Below are 18,895 nucleotides of genomic sequence, written 5' to 3'. Positions count from 1 at the left end.
TTTGTAATTGCACTCTCGTGCAGTTCTTCAGCTCATGTGAGCCGCGTGACGTCACCGCACTTCACAGATCCTAATGCTGCCTGCCGAGGCCCCTTCACCGCTGCTGGCAAGGACACGGACACCTATTGCTGTCCGTTGCTGTGATTACCAGCTTTCAGCTCTGCACAGCATTGTGGCAGCAGCACGGAGCAGCCAGGAGTTGTAGCTGTGTCCTGCTAGCATCTAACATTACGATTAAAGTTGTTGTTTTATTCACGAGGCCAAAAAAAAAAAAAAAAGTAACTCTTTCCTTCTAAGAATGCTTGCCTCGTGAATAAAACAACAACTTTAATCGTAATGTTAGATGCTAGCAGGACACAGCTACAACTCCTGGCTGCTCCGTGCTGCTGCCACAATGCTGCGCAGAGCTGAAAGCTGGTAACCACAGTAATGGACAGCAATAGGTGTCCGTGTCCTTGCCAGCAGCGGTGAAGGGGCCTCGGCAGGCAGCATTAGGATCTGTGAAATGCGGTGACGTCACGCGGCTCACATGAGCTGAAGAACTGCACGAGAGTGCAGTTACAAGATGGAGCATCCTATTTCTAACATCTCAAGGGGAAATATAATGCCACCCCAAACAGCTGATTTAGCTGCCTCCTACAGCATAATGGTATTGTTTAAATCGGCGTCAGTAAATGTTTCTTCTGACGTGGCTCCCTTGCTTCAAATAGGTAATGCCAGTGTACTAATTACATTTGTTCAGCCACCAAACGGGTTTAAAGTATTACTCCACTTGTACATAACTTATATGTAATGAAGTAAAAAGGACTATTTTCGCAATACTGCCCCTTTAAGAGGAAAAGAAAAAAAAAAAGTATGGTTATACATGGGCTTAAATACACAGAATGACAAAACTGCAATAAAACGTTCACATTTGTGGAGTTATTTCTCAAATAATGCTCCAAGACGTAAAGACAGCAACAGATCCACATTCAGCATCATGTAATGCCTGGCATACAGTACATGATGAAATTTCCTGTCAAGATAGACATTTGATCGATAATTTTCCGACAGGTCTGATCTGATTTCCGATTGTTTTTCTGATCGATTTTGTATAGAAATGACCGGAAAATTAATCAGAAAAACAATTGGAAATCAGACTGGGCCTGTCAGAAATTATTGATTGGACAATCTGACGGGAATTTGCATCGTGTGTACAAGGCATAAAAGCTTTATCAAGAGAAGCATTTGCTATAGAATATTCTCAGACACTTCAGCGCACTTCCTTTTAAATATACTCTAATAATACAATTGTGCTGACAAGAGTACCTAAAAATAAAAACAGGGATGTGAAAAATGAAAAAGCCACTTAACAGAATCAAGATGCCATATAGGCAAAAGCACACAAACACAAAAACCCTACTTGTAAGATGACAAACTTTTTTTGCTACTTCTAGAATCTGCACCTTTTATTAAGTGCATGGAAGTAGACTGTGGAGAGCCTATTCAATTCAGCACATGTCCTCCCAGCAACCGTCCACCACGCACCATTGCCACTTCCAACCAGAATCTTATGCAGGAGAGGGACACACAACCATGTGGAATTCCATTCCAAACTACATGAATTTGCATACATAATTTGCATACACCTGCATCAACTCAGCTGGGTTACAATGGCATTTTTCTTCAAGGTGGCAGGGCTACACACTGGAACCCAGCTGATACGGGGCTCCGGAGAATCTTAGAGACTACGTACCCGGGCATTCAGGTTGGCAATGACAGGCTGGGATGGCTGACAGGGTAGAGTGGAAGCTCCCTGGCCGAGGAGCTTTTTGTTACCAAAAGCAGATGCCATCTTAATATAGCTTTGAACTTCCAAAGCTTTGGCAGTGATGAAATGCCTTTTATTTTAAAATACGGAGGAATCAAACTGAGGAAAAGGAGTTAGAGTATTTTTGTACTTGACTCCACAGCCCTGACCCGCACTACCTTCTTTTTTCTCTCACAACTGTTCTCCCTAGGAACTAAGCATTCACGAAAAACACAGAGTCCTCCAACAGTTGTGATTTCAGGATTACCGGTATTATGAGTGTTAAAGAAAACCCAAGGTAAACCAATAATAATGCTACCTGATCTGCGGGGGCTGGCAGGATCGGGTTGGCTCAGTTAATGCCACTCCCAGGTCCTGCAAACACTGACTTTTGGTTAAAAAAAAAAAATAATAAATTAAAAAAAAAACATGACACTGATGTTAAATCTTTACAAACTGGTATGTAACCACTTTCCTATTATAATAAGGTATTTTTCCTTGTTTTTATGGTCTTATAATACAGATCTGTCTTTTCAATAAATGAAAAAAAATTATGAATATTCTGATTCCCCTTTTAAAGTTAATTGCCTAGTGTGGACAGAGCAAGCACCCATGCACAAAGGATAAGAATAGTCAATACACACTAAGGACAAATCTAGTCCATATGTCAAGACCAGTCTCCCCAGGTACCACGGCGGACACAATGATTCAGAAGGCAGCAAAGGTTGGCACCACCAAGTATAATAAAAAGCAAGTACTCTGTTGAAACATATTAAAAAGTACGACTATATCTAGCGACAGCCCGCTGTTTCAGGCTTTCTTCAAGCTGTGCTGTCACAGTACTGAAAGCTAAAATTCAGTGACTCCCCAATTATGGGGGAAGCATCACCGATTAGGTCCAATCAAAATCTCCAAATGTCTTAACGGACCTGCACTCATTTAAAGAGAACCCGAGGTGGGGTTGAAGAATATTATCTGCATACAGAGGCTGGATCTGCCTATACAGCCCAGCCTCTGTTGCTATCCCAAACCTCCCTAAGGCCCCCCTGCACTCTGCAATCCCTCATAAATCACAGCCGTGCTGCTGACAAACAGCTTGTCAGAGCTGGCTGTGTTTATCTCTATAGTGTCAGTCTGCTGCTCTCCCCGCCTCGTGCAGAACTCCAGTCCCCGCCTGCATCCCTTCCCTCCCTGCTGATTGGAGGGAAGGGACGGGGGCAGGGACTGGAGCTATGCAGGAGGCGGGGGAGCAGCTGAGACTGACACTACAGATGTAAACATAGACTCACAGCATGGCTGTGATTTATGAGGGATTGCAGAGTGCAGGGGGACCTTAGTGGGGTTTGGGATAGCAACAGAGGCTGGGCTGTATAGGCAGATCCAGCCTCTGTATGCAGATAACATTCTTTAAACACACCTCGGGTTCTCTTTAAGCCCAGATCACTATACTTCTACGAACTATCAGAAAACCGATAAGCAGCTGTCACACGTAAGTTTCTTTTAACCAGTATGTAAATTCAATGTGTGTAACAACAAGAGCTTCTGATGGTCAGACACAATTAAAAAAAAAACACCAACCCACCAACCAACTCACAGCCCTTACAATTCTATGGGGTTGTTCGCAGTACTGCATTGTAGCTGCTATTGTTATTCTAACTCGCTGCATGCATGTCCAATCTCCACTGCAGTTTACAACCATAACACATGCGTTATGCAACTGACCACTGCAAACCTAGCTTTACATTTCAAGGGACCTGGCTAAGTAGTTTACTACATCAAAAGTTTACTATATCAGTTTTAATATACATTGCAAATTCATGGTTTGGACCCGGGGACTGACTTTACTATAGCCAGAGGTTTACTATATCAGAGTTTATTATAATGAGACTTTTCAAAGCATATCAAAAACTAAGCAGCAGTGATCAATTGACTCCTGTGCCAGGTTTACCTCATTCCCACTTTCACTGATTCTTAACTATGAGCCAATTTGAATAATAATGTGTGTGCTTAACATGTGTTATGTGTATTTAATGTGAACTAGCACCGTGTGTTATGGAAGATGTGCAGGATACACATAGGAATCTTCATAAACTCATAATACAGTACTGTATATGAAGTCTAGTACTTTCTAGGACTTCACAAGTTGCCAAAAGTTTTAGGGCCGGTTCAGACAGGCGCTTAATGACGAGTGACGGCGCTTGTCATTTAAGGGACATTGAAGTGGTCGTGTCTCTCCCCCCCCCCCCCCCCCCCCCCATCGTTTCAGGCAATCCTGGAAGCTCACTACGTGCCGCACACATCAGTGTCTCCCTGCGGGGGTTAAAAGGGAGACACACTGGAAAGAGATTCTGCAAGCCGCCGAAAGCTCTCAAATGCTTCTCTGTTTTCTACGCGTTTGCAGAAAAGCATTGAGAAAGACATCGGGCGGCCTGTTTAGATGCCTGTCTGAACCAGCCCTTAGTTACAGCTTAAGAGGTGAAAAAGCAACCTTAGAGTAATGTGATACCTACAATATCCATTCATCTTACAATATGCAGTGCAGCTACAAGACCATGTAAGTGTTACTGTGCATAGAATATATAAAGCATGCATGACAACAAAACGGCTTAGTAATGATAAAAGAGACAGAAAAATAGTTCTGTACAAGACGATACAAAAACAGCACAAAAAGTAGCCAATATGATTACTCAGACACACTTGGCCTAAATGTATAAAGGTATACATGTATACATTGTTTTCCACAGCAAAATGCAGTAGTGTTAGATAAAATAAACTTACGTATATGGGAGCTTGCTTTGGATTAAGTTTCATGTCCTGTTAGAGAGAAAATGAAATGCAAACTTGTAAGTAACGAGCTCTGAGCAACAGGTACATTTATCATATTATACAATCACAGCTAAATTTAACTGCATAATTGAGATTGTTATGAAACTCCTTGGGACATTGTGTCTAGCAGAAACGGGTCAGGGCTTTAGAAGGTTTACTTGGTTTCCTTGTAATAAATTTAAACACAACCTGTAATTATGCAAGAATAAAAGCCGCATAATTACCAGAATAGCATGTCTTTACCTAGGTGTTGATACTCAGATTTATGCATGGATGTTCTTTCTGGACAGCAAAGGTGTCCTCCTAAGACACCTCCCACGAAGACCTAACGTGTAATTTCTTACCAAACCTAGGCATACACTGTGTGATATATGCCTGACATCAGGTACAATTGTTATTTCCCTAATCCCAACTCAGGAATATTGATCTGCATGCTTGTTGGGGGGCTGTGGCTAAAAGTATTAGAGACATAGGATTAGCAGGAAAGTCAGGCAATTGGTATTTTAAAAGGAAAAATACATATCCTTTTCAGTGCAGGTTCCCTTTAAAGACTGGGTTCCATGGCTCCCACAAGGTTAATATACATTCACATTTCAATTACTGTATTTTAACATTTAATACAGAGTTCATGGTATGTATATAAGGTGGGGTATAGTACTGTATTAGCTGGGCCTATTTCAAGCAACCAGAAAGCACATGTATACGTCATCAGTTAATCCTCGTCGGTGCTGGATAACCAGTACTCTACTGTACAGGCAAAAGGCAGAAAATACTCACGTGAATGACTTTAAGGCCTCACTCACACAACATGCAACCTGCCACAATACACACATAATATTAACAACTCACCTGACTGCAATTGGACATGCTTGCTTAACCATGAAGTACTAATGCATGTATAAAGTAAGTCCCTAGCTTGAATCTACGTAGCTACGCAAGCTACAATCTGCAAGGAAATTCTATGTTCTCTCCAGGGCCCATAAGCAATTCACTTTTCCTCAGTTTTCTCCAAGTTGACATTTTTTAACTTTTCAATAAAATGCCTTTTAAGCCACCATAAAGCAAAAAAATGCTCAAAATAATTTTGATAGTACTTTTCAACTTCTTTTGGGTACATTTTTAGTTGAAAAGTGCTGGAAAGTTATTTTAAATTGAAAATGAAAAATTATCTCCTAGGAGAAAACTCAGGTGAAAAAGTGAATTGCATATGGGCCCAGGTCTCTGTGGGTTTCCTCTATGCACTCTGGTTTTCTCTCACACCTCAAAAACATTGTAAGTTAACTAGTTTCCCCAAATAACTAATGTTAGACTATGGTAAGGACATTAGATCTACTATAGTAGTAATTGAACTGTAAGCTCTTCTGAAAAACAGATTCAAGTTATATTCATTTTTTCAATGTACCAGTCTGTAAAATTCTGCGGGAAAATTCTTAGCACTATATAAATACATAATATTCTCCCTGTGTTTGCGTGGGTTTCCTCTGGACACTCCAGTTTCCCCCCCACATTTCAAAAACATACAGATAAGTTAATTGGTTTCCCCATAAAACTATTTAGCCCTAGAATATGATACATTCACTACACAATGCATATGACTGTGATAGGCATTAGATTGTGAGCCCCTCTGGAGGACAGGTTAGTGACAAGACAATGTACTCCATACAGCGCTGCAGAAGATGTCTGAGCTATATAAATACTAAATAATAATAACTGCCTAAATAAAGTTTAAGGGAATAAGGGGAGAAAAAAAAAAGGTTTGGTGTGTCTGCATTTTGTTCCTTAATTGCAGATCAGTGAACAACTTTATCGCCACTCCCTGTTATAATTCATGTAACTGACCCTGGCAGCAGCTTGTGTGTGTTTTTGTAGAATGTGATTTCTACATATGCAGAGCAAACAAGAGCAGATGTACAACACATGAAAAGTCAGACATCAAAACATGCTTATTTACCATGTCCCACTTCAAAAAAAAGCCTCTGCACGTAAGGCAAATTAAACATCCGCTGAATCTTTTATGAGCTGTATCCCCAACACCTTCAAAGTGCAATATTAGCCATAATATAGTTAACTTGTTCAGTTTAAGAACAATGGCCAACACACAAGCAAAGTCTGTAGCGTGTCTGCCACACACAAGATGAAAGCTGCCCAATATTGCTGCTTAAAATGTGTGAAAGTCCTTTTCATTTCCTCCTTTAATATTTATGGTGCTTAGCCTTGAAGGACAACTGTAGAACATATGACTACGGTAGGATTAGATTGTGAGCCCCTCTGAGGGACAGAAGTGACAAGACAATATACTCCGTTCAGCAATGCCGAAGATGTCAGCGCTATATAAACACTTAATAAACATTGAAATATTCCAAACACAAGCTTATTAAGCTGGAGCTCAGTCTGAAGGTTTCATGGGTAAAGTTACGTCCCAAAAGTCTAAATCTGGCCATACACTACACAATTTATTTGCTCATTTAGACATTCCATCAGACAAAACCATCTAATTTGGCAAATTGTGCTTTCCATCAGTCCTGCGATCAACATCACAAGCAGCAGCAGCAGCTTGCCTTGGGAACTTCTTTTAAGGCTCACGCAGATAATAGACATCAGAGCGCAATATAAATCCAAAATTATAAGAATCAAGCAACAGCAATCTGTTCTGGCAGATTGCTACCAAGAAGGCCACTGATATCAGAGGACACCTGTACACACTAACTATTACGGTGGCCATACATCTGGCGATTTTGCAGCCAATAGATCAGATTTGATAATCGTAAAAATATAGATTTCTCCTACAGTAAAAAGGAGCTAAAAAATACTTTTCTCATTTGTTGTTGCTTATGCTGGATACACACGTTGAGATTTCCTGTGCGATTTGCGGGGTCGAACGGATTGATTCGATTATTTCCAACATGCTCGATTTGGATTTAGATCGTTTCTGCCACCGATTTGCATGTTAACCTCCCTGGCGGTTTAATTATTTTGCCAGGGAGGCTGCAATGTGGTTTTTTTTGAATAAAAAAAAAAATATTTCATGCAGCCAACTGAAAGTTGGCTGCATGAAAGCCCACTAGAGGGCGCTCCGGAAGCGTACTTTCGATCGCCTCCAGCAATCGAAAGTAACAAGATAGGCCGCAATGAGCGGCCTATCTTGTTTCGCTTTCCTCGTCGACATGGCGACGAGCGGAGTGACGTCATGGACGTCAGTCGACGTCCTGACGTCAGAGCCGCCCGATCCAGCCCCTAGCGCCGGCCGGAACTGTTTGTTTCGGCTGCGCTGGGCTCGGGCGGCTGGGGGGACCCTCTTTCGCCGCTGCACGCGGCGGATCGCCGCGGAGCGGCGGCGATCGAGCAGCACACGCGGCTGGCAAAGTGCTGGCTGCGTGTGCTGCTTTTTACAGAATGTAAATCGGCCCAGCAGGGCCTGAGCGGCGACCTCCGGCGGCATACCCCGAGCTCAGCTCGGGATTACCGCCAAGGAGGTTAAGTATGCCAAATCGATGGCAGAACCAATCTAAATCCGAATCGAGCATGTTGGAAATAATCGAATCGATCCGTTCGACCCCGCAAATCGCACGGGAAATCTCAACGTGTGTATCCATCATTATGCTGGATACACACCAGGCGTTTCCGCGTTCGATGCGGCCGTCAATACGCGTCGATTCGATTATTTCCGACATGTCCGATTCAAGCTTCGATGGATCGTTAGGTCGATTTGCCATACTTTACATGGCAATCGACCTAAAAATCATCTAAATTCGTTCGGAAATGCTCGGAAATAATCGAATCGACGCGTATCGACGGACGCATTTGACGCGGAAACTCATGGTGTGTATCCAGCATTACAGTAGGCAGTAAAAATCTGACAGATCTGTCAGGTTTTGGTCTGGTCCATACTTTGGCATAAAAAAGGTGCAACAACTCCCTAGTGTGGCTATAGTGAGCCAATGTGAAGTGCCTCCTCTGAAACAAATCAGCAATAATAGTTGCAAATTGTAAGTAGACAGCCACATTCTCAAAAATTGTAATACAAAACAAGTACGAGACAGAAGAGTGAGAGACCAGCCTCACTAAGGGGATCCAATACACACTGGACAAAAGATTCCAGCATAGCTGATCATTTCATAAGCAGGACTACCAGAAGGGGAAAGGAATGGCCATTTGAATCTTAGATTTCCATTCTAAAAAATAAAGAAAAACTCATAGGCTGGACAATAAGCGTCTAATGTTAAAGTGTTACTGTCTGGCATAGAATCAAAAATCAATTATTTTTATCTGGTAAACAAGAACTGGTAATATGGATGCTAACCAGGCAATCGAAAACTTAAAAATCACTAATGGTGCCCATACATGGTACAAGTTTTCATTTTTTTCGATCAGATCATTTAGTTCGATTATTCCGTTAGATCGAATATAAAGATTTTTCCAACAGGTCTGATTGGAGATTTATAGAAAAAAAGAAAAAAAAAAAAAAAGAAAATGGGGTAATCGTTCATTTTTCTTGATCGTAAAAGAATATTCTTTTCAACTTTCATTCAATTTGATCGTTTTGGTAAAAAAAAAAAGTGAAAATCAAAACGTTTTTATTGCACAGTGTATGGGTACCATAAGAAACATGCTCCAGTTTCCGTGGCTCTTATTTGGTACATCTGCCACACAAAGGAAGTTGCAGGGCATGCTGGGTTGTCTATTTTGGCTTCTCTACTTTTCTCTCAATTAACTAATGCAGCATGATTGACTAAAGCTTCTTTCCCTCCTGTTTTCCCCTCCCACACCTCTGTTCCTCTCTGATTGGCCAATATTTCTCATGTTGAAACAATGCTCTTTCTATTGCAAAGCTGGGTGGGGGTGCACGAAGACTGGGAGGAGGGCAGGCAATGCATACACAATCAGGCAGAGGAGAATAAGGGAGGAAGGGCCCTTTTCCACCAGCGCGTTTGCGCTGGCTGAATCGCAAAACCGCAAACCGCTAGCGATTTTACAATCGCTACGGTTTGCTTTTTAACATAGGAATCGCGGTAGGTCATTTCCACTACCGCGATTCGCTTTTGTCGGGAACGTGAACGCGCGGCGGAGCGATAATTGCCGCGATTTTGCTATGCAGTGCATAGCATAGCAAAATCGCGGCCGCAAACGTCGGGGGAATCGCCGGTTTTGCGATTTAGCAATCGCTAGCGTTCAGCGTGAACGCTAGCGATTGCAGGTGGAAAAGGGCCCGAAATGACATCAGGATTGACTTCAAAATAGACACAGTTAAGATGGAGAATCCCAAGAAGGATTTTCTCTTTTTTACTATAGAAAAATTTATAAAATGAAAAAGTGGACAGTGCAATACATAGGTTATGTAAGTAGAGCAAGTATTTATCTACTTACATATGCGTTTTGTTTTTTTTCTGAGGTAGTATTGCTGACAGCTCCTCAAAATAAAGATTTATAGTCTCAGCTTTGCCTACAAACTGAAAAGGAAAGGTAACTCTGAATGTTAACCATTATCTTAAGAGAACAGAGGCGCCAGCAGGATAAAAGGTAATAAAAATTAAAAAATTTGCTGGGAGGCAGTGGTGGACTTACCTCCGGAAAGCAGACTCAAAATACTGTCTGAATTAAACAAATACATTTATAATTGGTACCCCAAAAGATGCAACGCGTTTCGCAGGCACAGCCCACTTCATCAGACAATAAGATAGGGGACAAACAGTAGCTCGTCAGTAGCACGAATGGCACCGATGATAGGGGTGGCTGCGGCGGCAGCCCCAGGACCACCTAACGCCAATCAGCGTAAGGTCCTTGGGCGTGGTTTGCGGGCGATAGCGCACATCCCCGCTCTGATAGCAGAGCTCCGCCTTCAGTCTCCCAGCGGCAATGTTAGATGGCGAAACTGCCGTCTTTTATTGCTGTACAGCGCTGCAATCTAAGGCAGCGCTGTACTGGGGACCGCCATGTGATGCCTATGAAATCACGCTAATTGGCTGGCGGGGAGGAAAGGAGGGGGCACTACAAAAAAAAAAAAAAAAAAAAAGTTTATTTATTTAAAATAAAACAAATATTTATATAAGGAAAAAAAATACATCTGGGGAGAGATCAGACCCCACCAACAGAAAGCGCTGTAGGTGAGGAGAAAAGAAAGAGGGGGGGGGGGGGGGGAATCACTTGTGTGCTGAGTTGGACAGCCCTGCAGCTTGGCTTTAAAGTGGAACTCCAGTGGAAAAAATTTAATAAAAAAGTGCTTCATTTTTACAATTATGCATAAATGATTTAGTCATTGTTTGCCCATTGTAAAATCTTTTAAATCCCCGATTTATATTCTGACATTTATCACATGGTGACATTTTTACTGCTGGCAGGTGATGTAGCTGCTGCTTGCTTTTTTGACAGTTGGAAACAGCAGTAAAAAGCTATTTCCCACAATGCAACAAGGTTCACAGACAGGAAACTGCCAGGAGTACCACGGTCGTCAGAGTTTCTTGTGCGAGGGGTTTCACCACAATATCAGCCACACAGAGCCCCCTAATGATCCGGTTGTGAAAAGGAATAGCTTTCTCATGTAAAAGGGGGTGTCAGCTACTGATTGGGATGAAGTTCAATTCTTGGTCACGGTTTCTCTTTAAAACTGCAGCTATTAAGTGAAAAATGGCCTGGTCTTTAGGGGTAGGGGGAGGGGTGTTTAACACTGCGGTCCTCAAGAGGTTTAAATACAAATTTGTAGTTGGACTGCAATGCAGTAATAAAAGTCTGTTTTTTCCTGTAACTGGTAAAGTGATAGGCATAAACGATCATATTAATGATTGACTATATCATATGTATGGCTATAGCTTAACCACAGGAATGTTTGGTGGAGCACTGAAAACACACCTGAAAACGAGTGTCTCAATATAACTGCAAAGGAAGTGCATGCAGAGAAAGCATTCTCACATTATATGCATGAAAGAGGGGTTTAACTGTTTTGTTTCTTTTACAACATAGAAACACTTTGCTGTACTTTTCGTAACAAGCCTATTTTTGTCTTCAGTATTTTCGCTGGAGGACAATTTAGTGGAAATATCCAGGGAACAGTCCAGTCAGCTATTCTCATCTCAGCCATTCACTTTCCTTCTTCCAAATGACCCCACCAAATGACCTCACCCTTTGAACTATGGCTTCATTTGTTATCACTGTAAAGTGTCAAAAGAAAAATGAGCACAGACCACTATGCATGGCTTTCATGACATGGAAAGTCAAAGAAAAGAAAAAAAAAACACACATGGGTTTACATGTAAAACCAATTAAAAACAGAATAAAATAGAAAAAGGTTGAGGTGGCTTACCTCAGTGACGAAAAAAAACACGGCCGTGGAGTCGGTACAAAAATCCACCGACTCCGACTCCTCAGTTTAGGATTCCAGCGACTCAGACCCCTCGACTCCGACTCCTCTAATTTGCATATCACAATCTTGTTGATTGAAAGTATGTAACATGAAAATCGTCTCTTAACTGACAACGCTTAGGAATTTTAAAAGACAACTGAAGTGAGAAGGATATGGAGACTGCCATATTTATTCCCTTTAGTCATAGACTAAAACTAGTCCTTAGTAAGAGTACTTGTAAAAGGTAAAGACCAGAACAAAGAACATCTATCAGGCCCTAGGCAATGTAACTGTGGGCACATGTAAGAGTGATGTGCAGGTACTCTGCAGGGGAATAAGGAGATTCTTCCTCTATTACACATTCTTCATGCACAATCTGAACCAGGTTTATGGGTGATAGACAACACCTCTGTGTTCAATGTGCACAACGCTCTCAGTGGATTCCCTGCAGCTCTGTGGGACGTGCATATGTATGTGTAACAAAGTAAACCTGAGACAGATGAAATTAAAGTTTTATACATACCTTGGGCTTCCTCCAGCCCCCTTCAGGCTAATCAGTCCCTCGTTGTCCTCCTCTGCCACCCGGATCTTCTGCTATTACTCCAGGCACTTGAGTCAGTCTGGCGTGGTTTGCATGAACACACTCCGCCGCGAGCGTACTACATCTGCGCAGCACTATTGCGCAGGTGCAGAACGCTCCTGGCTGTGGAAGCAGCATGCAGTCGTACAGCGCTGACTGGCTGAATTACCAGGACTCATAGCAGAAGATCCAGGTGGTGGAGGTGGACAGCGAGGGACTGATTAGCCAGAGGGGGGCTGGAAGAAGCCCCAGGTATGTATAAAAACTTTTCTTTTTATCCTTCTCAGTTACCATTTAATTTGTAGTCACCAAACCAAATTTTAACAACATAATATATTTGATTTCATGAGCAAAGAGAGTGCGTACATTTGCATAAATTAGAATCAACGCAGAATTATTTCCATCTCATTGACCATCTCTATTAGTGACACGGCTACACATCGGGCTTTATACTTACAGCATAGAGGTTATTTAATATATATATATATATATATATATATATATATATATATATATATATATATATATATATATATATATATATATATATATATATATATATATATTCCTGTGTACACATCATATATACTGTACAGTCACAATCAGATATGTACATCTGGCTTTAAAAATACAGGGACTGCTTTATTGAAGCAGCACAAGTAACTAATTTTGATTGGTTTATTTCATTTTTGTGGACTAAGCACAGCTATTACTGTATGTAGAAATTATGTATGATGACAATATCTGAGAAATAGAACATTTTATCATATTTTCTATTTTAATTACAGTGTAAATTCATTAGGAGTCGGAGCATTTTTTCCGCCTACGACTCAGACTCCAGGCACCCAAAATTGCCCTGACTCCGACTCCACAGCCCTGGAAAAAACTTGTGTAAACAAAAAGTTTTTATTTTGCACAGTCCTGTGCCCCTCTTTCCCCATATTGTGCTTTTGAGTCAGGATGATACCATTGATTGGCTAACTTAAAAGAAGAGTAAGCTTTCTTAGCCAAACTCACGCTTTCATCCAGATTCAAAACCTCCTGCCTTTATTGATAGCCAACATGGTTCAATAGTCTACTGCAACAAACCGGGTATGAATTCTTCTCATTAATTTCTAGCTAATTCAATCACTGATCAAATCTGCAAGACATTATTTCTTCAAGCTATCCAGTAGATTCATTTTCCATCCACTTTGGATGACTGCCGTTAAGCCGCAATCAGCTCGGTAACTGGCTCAGTCGCGTCAGTCGGGGTCTTCTGTGCATGCGCAGGAGGAAGCCCTGAATAATTCGATTGTGAGCCCCTCTGAGGGACAGTTAGTGACAAGACAATATACTCTGTACAGCGCTGCGTAATATGTCAGCGCTGTATAAATACTTAAATACAAAATATGTACACATGGTGTTCATACCAGGTCATTTTAATATACTAGATATTATATTCAGATCAATGTATGACTAATACAAAGTACTAATTAAGGATTTAGAAAGTCCCTTAAAGTAATTTAGACGATTGCATGTCTGTAGCAAGAGCTGGCTGTCTTGTGCTCATAATTGAGTTCCACTGAGTGATACAGATCCAAAGTATTAAAAATAGCATACAGACAACACCCCAAGTTCATTCATTTCCTTCGAAGAAAGCTGAAAACACTAAAACCATGTTCCCGCTCTCACAGCAAATTTATAATTGATCTCATTTTGTTTAGACAATTTTTTAAAATGTCTGGAAAAGTACATGAAATAAAGGTATGTACACACATGCGATAACAGTCAGCCCAAACAACAGATAACTGCAGTTTCAGCGGAGCAGATGATTGTTCTGTGTGTACAGCAGCGGCCACCGATAAATCCTGCTCCGGCATCGAGTGTCATTAACCACTTCAGCCCTCAGTCATGTTTCACTTTATGCATCCAAGTAATTTTCATCTCCCATTCATTCGCCTATAACTTTATCACTACTCATCACAATGAGCTGATCTATATCTTGTTTTTTCCGCCACCAATTAGGCTTTCTAGAAATATATATTTATATATAAATATATATTTATATATTTCTCTTTACATGAATATTTAAAAAGTTTGGACCCTTAGGTAAATATTTACTTTTTTATTGTAATTTTTTTTGTTTTTGTTTTTTTACTAACCACTTCATGATCACAGGTTTTTTGCCCTTAAAAACCAAAACAACTTTCACATTTCAGAGCTCCTCCCATTCATTCAGTGATAACTTTATTGTTACTTATCACACTGAAATGATCTATACATTTTTTTCGCCACAAATTAGGCTTTCTTTGGGTGGTAATTTTGCTATGAATTATTTTATTTTATATGCATTGTAAAGAGAATAATAAGGACAAAAGAAAAAAAAAGGATTTCTTAGTTTTCAGCCATTCTAGTTTTAAAATAAAACATGCTTTGATACATAAAACCCACACGTTTTATTTGCCCATTTGTCCCGGTTATTACGTTTAAATTGTGTCCCTAGTACAATGTATGGTGATAATATATCTGGAAATAAAGGAGCATTTTTCCATTCGGGGATTTTTAATACTATTTCACTTATTACAAGACTTTTTTTGTCAAAATTAACAGATTATATATATATATACATATATACACACACTCATGACATCCATATTAGAAAAGTCCCTAAGGTAACTATTTATGTAAAAAAAGAAAATTAAATGATGTAACTTTTTTCAAACAAGTGTTTTATTTCTGTAACTGTGGGGCAGGGTTGGAAGGGGTTAAAAGTAATAAAAAACTTTCTATGTAAAACAGTATACTGGTATAATTAGGTGTATTTTACTTTTTGACCACAAGATGGGGCTACTGAGACAGTGTTTCTATTAATAGAACACAGAAGAACATGGAAGTGTTGGGTCTGAGAGCTTGCGTGATGCAATTAAGCTCTAGGAGGACACAGGAACCGTGATCGGGATTGAGAATAAAAAGATTCTCACATCCTGATCACAGATGGAGGGGGCTGCAACAGTGGATCGACAGAAAACAGCGCGGGGATCGTGAACACGACGGTAACATAGCAGTACGCATATCTACCCCCCCTGATCCGCTTGTGAACTTTAAAGGGGTGTAGATATGCGTACCAGAGATCCTAAATCCTAAATTTTATTTGGGTATTTTTGGGAGGGTGGAACGTACAGTCATTTTTTTATATAAATGTTTTTTGGTTTTTTTATGTTGATGTAGTTTTACTATTTGGCCACAAGATGGCAGCCATGAGTTTGTTTACATTACGTCACTCTAAGCGTAACATGTATGCTTAGAGGGACGTCGGGGGGACGTAAGAGACAGAAAGAGAGAGGCTTCTGAGAGAAGCCGTTGCTTTTTCTGGCGGGGAAAGGGATCAATGGTCAGGCATTATGTCGTGATTCATTGATTCCCTGGCTAATGAACCGCGGCCCTGGAGCACATGCGCACGATCGGCCGCGAGAGCGTGCTGGAGCGCACATGCGGCTTTTTGGATGTATATTATACATCCAAAAAGCCAAAGACAAGGATAGGTCAATTTGGACCCTTGATGTGCACCCCCCCCCCCCCCCCCCCCCATCACAATGCCATTTTCAAACCAACCCCCTCACCGCCCGATAGAAGCCAGGCCGTCGTGTTACGATCATTGTCCCTGCATAGCAAGAGAACACATTGCTAGCCTCAGGGCTAGGGATATGTCTGTACAGCATTGTTACCCGAATTGTACAGCATTGTTAGTGAGATCACTGACAGGCGACAATTATCATGCAGGTGTATTAAGCTTAAGTTTGTTCATGCATCTTGCTTTTTACCAGGCCTTTTAAACACCTAGTTCACCTTCCCTGATTTTTTTCATGGTTGGTATAGGTCAGTGAACTGCAAACTTGGCTCTCCAGCTGTTAACCACCTTAGCGGTATGCCCGACACTGTGTCGGGCATACTGCTCTGTGGCCCCAGGAGTCCCCCATAATTAAATTGTGCTACGTGAATGTAAACCCTTTAACTAGCACTAGGCTAGCTAGTAAGTGTGTTGGGCACCCCCGGATCCCTCCGTTTATACATTACCCCCCCCCCCCCCCAGCGATCGCACAGCCTCCCTTCACAGCTCCGGTCTCTTTATGGCGAGGATCGGGTTTGCGCATGGCGTCGGCGACATCATGATGTCATGTGCGATCCTCCCCATAGTGAAGACTGGAGCTGTCCAGGGAGGCTGCGCCTATTGCTGTATCCAGGCTGGGTAATGTAGAAACGGGGGAGCAGCGGGGATCGGGGGGTGCCCAACATATTTACTAGCTAGCCTAGTGCTAGCTGAAGGGTTTACATTCATTTGGCACAATTATTTTATTATCCGGACAAAAAGTAACAAAACCACCTGAGCAGCGTGAAGCTCAGGAGGTTAAGGAACTACAAGTCACACATTGCATTTGACTTTATGAATCATGACTGTGGCTGTCAGACTTCTGCAATGCATTGTGGGACTTGTAGGTACTTAACAGCTGGATAGCCAAGTTTGCAGAACATGGGGGTAAATGGGGATTATACCATCACTCACACAATTTTCACATCTACAATCTTTACAGAGACATTCCCTTTGTAACAGTCGATCACATGAGGGGGTCTGTGCATAAAGGATAGAGCTGCCCACAGAGAGGGAGCAGGATGTGTATTTTTCAACCAACCAAACTATGTAACTATAAAAGTTACAATAATGTGTAACCAGGTTATTGCTTTATATAGTAGAGTCTTAACAGCACTTTTTTTTAATGACTAATAGAAAGAGCCATTTAGAAGCAGAAAAAAAAAAAGACTACACAAAAACAACCACCTCTTTTAGATAAAAGCAAATTGTAATTGAGGCCCCGTTCACTAAGAGGGAATCGCGCGATTCCCGCTAACCACAAACCGCTAGCGTTTTGTTTCCTATTCTACCCTATAGCAGTGTCGCGGGCATCTTGCAATTATCGCTTATCGCAAATGCATTACCTGCAGCGGTTTGCTGCCGATTCTGGAGCGATCGCATGTATAGAACCGCTAATCGCGATCGCTCCCAAAATGCTAATGCGTCTAGTAATTTTTCAGTGTTTATCGCAGAATAATCACTCCTGCAAAATGTTAGGGGTAATTGGTAGCGTTTTGCGATTTCCTAGTGTGAATGGGCCCTGAGGCTACCCTTCCTTACAATACATGTCTATTCACTGGCAATGTAAGTTCCAATTGAGGCGTGTAAAAACAGAAGGTACTTGCACTAGAAAACAGACAGCAACTGCATACATATGAATTGGCTGCAGGGAGACTTTAGCGCAGGATACAGCAGATATATTATTTAGCTTCTCATGAACTGTTAGCTCTCCTGAAATCCCTCTCTCCCCAGCAGCTCAAAAACCTCACAAACATTTAAATCCCATTCACATTTGCTTACTCTCTCCCTCCTACTCTTACTTGCAGCTGGTGATATATCCCCCAATCCTGGGCCACAGCCTGCTGCCAGACAAGCATCCCCTGCTGACCTGCTTGATACACTTTACAGCCCTCTGTCCACAAATAACCTCAACATCCATCCTTGCTCCAACCTTATTTCCATCCATCCCACCCGCAAACACATGCTCCCCCTACCCTGAGGTCTCTGGAATGCCAGATCCGTCCGCAATAACCTTACAGCAGTCCACGACCTCTTCCTCTCCAAATCCCTCACCATCCTCGCACTCACTGAGACATGGCTCACCCCCTCTGACTCTGCCGCAGAGGCTGCCCTCTATGGTGGGCTTCACCTCAGTCACACCCCCAGACCAGACAACAGGAATTGGGGAGGGGTGGGTCTGCTCCTCTCCCCATCCTGCACCTTCCATGTCCTCACACCACCTACCTCCCTACAATTCACATCATTTGAGGCCCACACCATGTGCCTCTACCACCCCCTCCCTGCCATTGTTGCGGTCTTATATCGCCCTCCGGGCTCCACCCCACAATTACTTGATGACCTTGCCTCCTGGCTCCCTCACATCCTCTCCTCTGATCTCCCCACCATCATCCTTGGGGATTTCAATATTCCCATCGATGAAGCCCAGAACTCCGCTGTGACCCGGCTACTCACCATAGCCAACTCACTTGGTCTAGTACAACACACCAACACCCCCACTCACACTGCAGGTCACACTCTCGACCTTATATTCACTAAATCCACCACCATTGCAGACCTTGACATCGCACCCTTTCCACCCTCAGACCATCACCTTCTCACCTTCAACCTCCTCACGGAAGGCACCTTTAAACTAAGCACCCACCCACCTGGTTGATGGCAGCGAGACCTATGCAAGCTCAACCCTAGCGTCCTTGCTGACCCCCTCCATGCCCTCTCCTCCACTCTCCCCACCCTAAC

The 18,895-nt window shown here is 42.1% G+C and overlaps 1 protein-coding gene across 8 annotated transcripts in view; it reads right to left on the bottom strand.

The window, feature by feature from the left end:
* Positions 1-18,895, bottom strand: part of AKAP13 (A-kinase anchoring protein 13) — a 384,453-nt gene that overhangs the window by 288,338 nt on the left and 77,220 nt on the right. For all 8 annotated transcript variants that reach the window (XR_011030254.1, XR_011030251.1, XR_011030255.1 and 5 more), the window contains one exon: positions 4,568-4,603. Coding sequence is in view for 1 of the 8 variants with exons in the window: in XM_068275158.1 (XP_068131259.1) it covers positions 4,568-4,603 (36 nt within the window). In the remaining 7 variants the exon portion in view is untranslated. The remainder of the gene's footprint in view (positions 1-4,567; positions 4,604-18,895) is intronic.

Source organism: Hyperolius riggenbachi, chromosome 3 (genome assembly GCF_040937935.1).
Source record: "Hyperolius riggenbachi isolate aHypRig1 chromosome 3, aHypRig1.pri, whole genome shotgun sequence".
Lineage (NCBI taxonomy): Eukaryota > Metazoa > Chordata > Amphibia > Anura > Hyperoliidae > Hyperolius > Hyperolius riggenbachi.
Note: the sequence above shows the minus strand (reverse complement) of the source record. Positions and strands in the feature narration are given on the sequence as shown.